General features: G+C 46.7%; 1 protein-coding gene across 1 annotated transcript; it reads left to right on the plus strand.

Moving 5' to 3' along the window:
* The first annotated feature begins 5,934 nt into the window (after positions 1 to 5,934).
* On the plus strand, positions 5,935 to 6,432 carry LOC118583498 (securin-like). Its single transcript, XM_036186872.1, has one exon. It carries the CDS (start codon positions 5,935 to 5,937, stop codon positions 6,430 to 6,432), a length of 498 nt encoding a protein of 165 aa, XP_036042765.1.
* The last annotated feature ends 404 nt before the right edge of the window (positions 6,433 to 6,836 follow it).

Consider the following 6,836-nt stretch of genomic DNA (forward strand, 5'->3'; position numbering starts at 1 on the left):
TACCTTTTGCTTTGGGGCGTTTTACCTTTTCTTACTTTCTTGCTGTTTCTATGGCTGGCTGGCTGGCTGGCTGGCTGGCTGGCTGATGGCTACCTGGCTCTAGCCCCAGGCATGCCCCTCATTCTCTCCTCCTCCTCTCCTCCTTCTCTCATTCTTCTCTTTTCCTCTCAAGCATATATTTTTCCTCCTGTTTATTCTCTCTACCTGGCTGCCCTGCCTATCCCTCTCCTGCCTAGCTATTGGCCATTAAGCTTTTTATTAGACCAATCAGGTGCCTTAGATAGGCAAAGTAAAACAAATGCAACACATCTTTACATAATTAAACAAATGCAGCATGAACAAATGCAACACACCTTTACATAGTTAAATGTTCTGCAGCATGAGCAAATGCAACACACCTTTACACAGTTAAATGTTCTGCAGCATGAACAAATGCAACACACCTTTACACAGTTAAATGTTCTGCAGCATGAACAAGTGTAACACACCTTTACACAGTTAAATGTTCTGCAGCATGAACAAGTGTAACACACCCTTACACAGCTAAATGTTCTGCAGCATGAACAAATGCAACACACCTTTACACAGTTAAATGTTCTGTAGCATGAACAAATGCAACACACCTTTACATAGTTAAATGTTCTGCAGCATGAACAAGTGTAACATATCTTTGCCTAGTTAAAATAATATTCCACAACAAGTGACAGAGCTCTGGGAACTAGGGAAGACTTCCAAATGAGAGGGTTGGAGCCCCTTGTCACCTGGCTTGTGAGGCTGTGGGATATGGGACAGACAGACCAGCCTGAGTGCTGCTGAAGCAGAGAAACTGAGTAAGGAGAAGCCTGTCCCTCCTCGAGACAACAGCTTCACAATATAGGGCAATGGGAGGGTTCAGTCCCCAGTGGAGTGGCTCATAGGAGCCATTAGGGACATCTGGTTATCTATCTGTAGCTGAGGTCTCCCTGAAGATCAGTGACTGGAAAACAGTAGAAGGGTATATGCCCTACTAAGGGAATTGGGCATGTGGAAAGTGATGTTGGGTGCCCACTTCAGAGGCCCAGACAAGACTTTAGTTCATGGGAGACCTAAGAAAGAGAGAAATGGATTCAGCAAGGACTATGAGAGCAGTATGGAGCATTGGTAGCAGGTACTGAGCCTCATAGAAGGTAGGGACCTATACCTACCTACAGGAAGGGCTTCGGCCCACCTAAATGACTTGAACCTGAGCATAAACCCTGATTCACAGATGTTAAAGCAAGTAGGAGCAAGTGAGAGGGGAGGGAGCCAAGCAGAAGGGCCTCTCTGTATCTCCTGAACACAGATGTAGCTGGACTTGTGCCTCACAGGAATCCTTAGGGACAAAATTGATGGGTAACCATGCTGGTTGGTTGATCTGTGGGGAGCTTTAGGGCAAACCAGCAACTCACTAGAGGAGTAAAGGGAAAAATGGCCAGGGGGTGCAGTTGATCCCCACTGCACCCCTCACTGATGAAGGTATCTTGGGAAGGGAGCCTCCCCAGACACTCCTCTGTGGCCAAAGTTGAGCTCATAGGTGAGGGCCACACAGGGCAACAGGAGGCCCCATGTTGAGTTGACGATTTATTGATGTCTCACCAATAAATATGCAGAATACACGGGCCCCAGTGGACACTGGAGCAGAACATACATTGATTCACAGTTACCCCCAAAAGCACCAGGGTCATTGGGTGGTGGTGGACAGGTATGGAGAATAAAACCATATAGTCTAAATTCATTCTAAAGGTGGGTAATTATTCTCCCAAGAGAATATATGATGTGTGCATCTCTCTCCTGTAAAGGAACATTCTAAGGGTGCGTACCATACTATGTAGGACACATGCTGCAGATTACTGTCTGGAGTTCTGGCTGAGGGTTGAAGTGGTAAATGCAGGGGAGGGTGAGGTGGAAACCTGTACAGTTATCCATGGCCCAAACAGTGGTGAATACCAAACAGTCCAGGCTTCCCAAGGGCCAGGATGAAACTAAAGAAAGCACCCAGTGGCTAGACAGGGTAGAGAGCATCTGCCTAGCCCAGAGCCCTTTCAACAGCCGGAATGGCCAATAAAAAGGCTAGCTATGGCTCCTGGAGAGTGACGGTGGATGATAAGGAGTTAAATGAGGTAGCACCTCCCATCCCTGCAGCTGTGCCTGGCATTGTTCTGCTAGCTGAACAGCTGCTGCAAGCAGTGGGGCCTCCCCACAGCAGTGGACCTTGATAATATGGTTTTCATAACCCTATAGCTGCCGGATCCCAAGACCAGAGGTCCTCAAAATGATAAAGTCTATTGCCACTGCTCATAAGACCCTATTGCTGAAGACACTTCAGGCTGTGAGGGGAGAAGAGGGAGAAATCAAGTTAGGACTGACCTGACCTGACCTGACCTGACCTGACCTGACCTGACCTGCTGAAGCCTAGTACATTGATGGCATTCACAGGGGCTCCAAGCAGGAATGGGTCCCGGTGGCAATACAAACAAACAGGGACACTATGTGTCTGGATTGTTCTGTTGGGTAGATATAATGCATCCAAGGTATCTTCCAGGAATGTGTGTTTACATCCACAGATGTCACCTATGCTCTCAAAGGAAGTCCAGTAAATTTACTGGTTCCCCAGAATGAACTTTAATGTAATCATAACTCAGTATGTTGTTGAGAGCTCAGGCTTAGAGGGTAGCATTGCTTACATCTCCCCCTGGGAAGGAATTTTAACAATAGATTCCAGTGAGCCTATCTGTGGGGTTCACATCCTTCTGTAAGAGCACCAGGATGCAGGGTAAATGGTAATGTGCCTCAAAACCTGGCAGCTTTCTATACTCTCTGGAGCCCAGCAGAGCTGTGTTATAAGTCTAGCTATTCTGCTGCAGAGACCACGCAGACAGGCCAAGGCCCCCACACATCTTGACCTTATCTCGTGGAGAAGAGCCACCTGCTGAGCCCAGCAACCCACAGTAAAGTGAGAAACAGGGATGTGGTTTGGGGAGGCTGGCTACCCACAGCAGAAAACTAGCTCCACAGCTGACTGCAGAGTCTTCAACAGATTCTCCACCCACGAGTCAGCCCAACCTCTGTTAATATGGTCCCCACCCAAATATAAATTTTTCCGGCAAGCCAGTCTGCCTGGTATTTTTATGCCGACAACTTTATTTCCCTGTATGCATCTGTCTTATCCATCACTGGAGCCTTGGTGAGTACATCCTCACAATTTGACCTGGAGCTGACCATGCCTCCAACAACGGTTCAGCACAGCATACTTCCAAATGCATGGGGAAGATGTTCACAGTTCTTAGCCAGACAATAGCCACTGACCCAGCTATAATACTCAGAGCTGTGGGACAGACACTAGCTCTTTGTCTTGGGCCTATGGAGGAGATCGAGAGGGGGCTTTTTAAACTTTCTGCTTGTGATCTCTAAAAGCCCAAGACAATTTTATATGACCCAGGTTTGTAGGTACATAAAATACACATGTAAATCATTTACTGATAATCTCAAGTTTATTTTTACAAAATTATTTGGAGCTGGGGGATGTAGCTAAGTGTGGTAGAGTGCTTGCCTAGTGAATGATTGAAGCCTCAAATTCAATCTCTAGCACCACTTAAAACAGGCATGGTGGTGCATACCTGTAATCCTAGAAACTTGTGAAGGTGAAGGCAGGAAGATCAGAAGTTTAAGGTCATCCTAGGCAACATGGTGAGTTCAAGGCCAGCCTGTGCTATGTTACATGCAACCTTGCATAAATAAACTTCTGAATATGGATAGGAGCCGGCCCCACATAGACCTTTTGCCTCAGTCACTGGCTCACCCAAACCAGTGGCTGAAACTCTGCAAAGCAGAAGCGAGAGAAAAGTCAGAAGAAACTTGGAGGTCTGGAGATCCTCTGTCCAACCTCCCTGGGGTGAGACCCTTATAAAAGTAGGTGGGATCACAGCTGGGCACAGAGGACGACCAAGGCCTAAGGCTGACAGGGCTGATAAATTCCTCCACTCCAGAGATCAGGCCCCCCTGTTGATCCAGCCTGGCTCTTTCTTATTACCTCAGAAGTGGAGGTCCTACACATTCTGAGTGAGCCCTTTAACAAGCTGAGTTCCCAGCTGGCCAGGCAGATCAGGGCCAACCACAGAACAGCAGCTGGATTGCTCTGGTGACCATATGAAGAATCAGTAAGGCTGTCCTTTCTCAAATGCTACCTTCAGACAAAAATGCTTTTTAGACAGTCTTGACATTACAGACAGTAAAGGCTGGGCAAACCGTATGGATATGTCCATGCATGCCTTGAGAATGTGGAGAGCAACATTTTAGGCCTGGGAGCCCATGACCCTGGAGAGAGGGGAGCAGGAAGGGAGTCCTACAGTTCCCAACTTTCCTTCCTCTGGGGTTCAGGTAGACAATAGGTAGAACTCCAACCCCACAGTGTTTTTAGAGTTGCTATGGTCAGAGCCCGGGCCTTGTGGCCACATTACATCAATCTCTTTTCTCTGCTTTTCACTCTTCACTTGTCTGATGAATTAGCCGAGTGAGGAGGAGGGGCGGAGTCTGTTGTCAGGGCTGTAAGACCTAAGCCAGGCTTCTGACTCCATGCCTCATGTCCTGAGATGTGTGCCATACATGGCAACAGGTTGGGAAATTTTCAGCCAGGTGGGATTGTTTGGTGTAGACTTGGCAAAACTCAGATTGTATACTATAGCACGAATCTTAAAAGTTCTTATTAATAAAAACAAACCCAGGGCCTGGTGTTGGGGTGAATGCTGGAAGATCAGAGAAGCAGAACAAGCCACAGCTACCTTACCTTGCCAGTTCCTCAGCTGATCCTGGTTCTTCAGACTGGAAGCCTCTGAGTCCTCATCTGAATGGATCTCAGCTGACTGCTGCTAAAAGCTAAAAGCTTAACCAGGATCTAGTTCCTCATCCTCACGCCTTAAACACCTTTCTGCTTCCCGCCATCACTTCCTGGAATTAAAGGCTCTTGTTACCATGCCTAGCTGTTTCCAGTGTGGCTTTGAACTCACAGAGATTCAGAGGGATCTCTGCCTCTGGAATGAATGCTAGGATTAAAGGTCTGTGTGCCACCATTTTCTGGCTTCTATATCTAGTGGCTGTTCTGTTCTCTGACCCCAGATAAGTTTATTAGGGTGCACAATATTTTGGGAAACACAATATCACCACAGTACACTTTATATGCCTTTTTTTTTTAAGCTGAGGATCGAACCCAGGGCCTTGCACTTGCTAGGCAAGTGCTCTACCACTGAGCTAAATCCCCAACCCAACGACTTTTATCATTTGTACATTGTCTCAGTATAGCCCACAATTTAGAAACCAATGTCTCTCTCTCTCTCCCTTCCCACTCTCAAGAAGCAACTATTTCCAGTGCTTTTGTCTTTCCAGACATTTTTCTTAGCATTCATGTTGATATTTTCCTGTGTTGTTTCCAAGATATTCACTCCTGGCTGGCTATGAATTCATCTTCCTGCCGAAGCCTCCCAAGTACTTGGATTACAGGCATGCACCATCATTCCTATTCATACTGATGTTTCTTGCCTTCTAAAATGGCTACACCATGTAGATGCCTAGTGACAGTATATGTGTTTCACTTGCTCCATACCTCCAAAAATACTCATGATTACAATCTTATGTGAGCATGATTGTCCTGGTTAGTTGGTTTTGTTTTTGTCAACTCGACACCATCTCAAATTTTCTGAGAAGAGGAACTCCAACTGAGAAATTGCCTCCATCAGATTGTTTGTAGACAAGTCTGTTTGGCATTTTTTTTTTTTTTTTTGGATTAATGACTGACACAAGAGGGCTCATATCACTGAGGCAGGTGGTGCCCCTGGGCAGGTGGTCCTGGGTGCTATAAGAAAGCAGAATGAGGAGCAGTCTTGGTTGAATTTAGCAGTTGGGGGTGTTGTGGAGTAATCCAAGATGGCTACTCTGATCTTTGTTGACAAGGATAACGAAGAACCAGGCAGCCGTTTGGCATCTAAGGATGGGTTGAAGCCGGGGCCTGGTGTCAAGGCCTTAGATGGGAAGTTGCAGGTTTCAAAGCCACAAGTTGGCAAAGTGTTCAAAGCTCCAGCCCTGCCTAAAGCTAGCAGAAAGGCTTTGGGAATGGTCAATAGAGCTACAGAAAAGCCAGTGAAGACTAGTAGACCCCTCAAACAAAAACAGCCAACTTTGACTGTGAAAAAGATCACTGAGAAGGTTGCTAAGATGCAGGGCTCTGTTCCTGCTTCTGATGATACCTACCCAGATTTTGAGAGTTTTGACCTGCCTGAGGAGCACCAGATTGCACATCTCCCCTTGAATGGAGTGCCTCTTATGATCCTAAATGAGGAGAGCGGGCTTGAGAAGCTGCCGCACCTGGACCCCCCTTTGCCTCTGAAGATGCCCTTACTCCCACAGGAATCTAATCCGCTGTGATCTCCTTCCAGCATTCCCCCCACCCTGGATGTTGAATTGTCACCTGTTTGTTACAATGCAGATATTTAAACTTACTCCTTTATAGTTTATGTTGTATTAATAAAGCATTTGTTCGCGTAAAAAAAAAAAAAAAGAAAGCAGAATGGGGGCGGGGTGGGGAGGGTGGGGGGGGTGACACACCCCTGTAATCCCAGCACTCGGAAGGTAGAGCCAAGTGGATCTCTGTGAGTTCGAGGCCAGCCTGGTCTACAGAGCAAGATCCAGGAAAGGCGGAAAGCTACACAGAGAAACTCTTGTCTCGAAAAACCAAAAAAAAAAAAAAAAAAAAGCAGGATGAACAAGCCATAGGAGCAAGCCAGTAAGCAGCACTCCTCCAAATGCTGCTGCTCTTGCCCTGACTTCAC

This window comes from Onychomys torridus, chromosome 5 (assembly GCF_903995425.1).
Source record: "Onychomys torridus chromosome 5, mOncTor1.1, whole genome shotgun sequence".
NCBI classification, from domain to species: domain Eukaryota; kingdom Metazoa; phylum Chordata; class Mammalia; order Rodentia; family Cricetidae; genus Onychomys; species Onychomys torridus.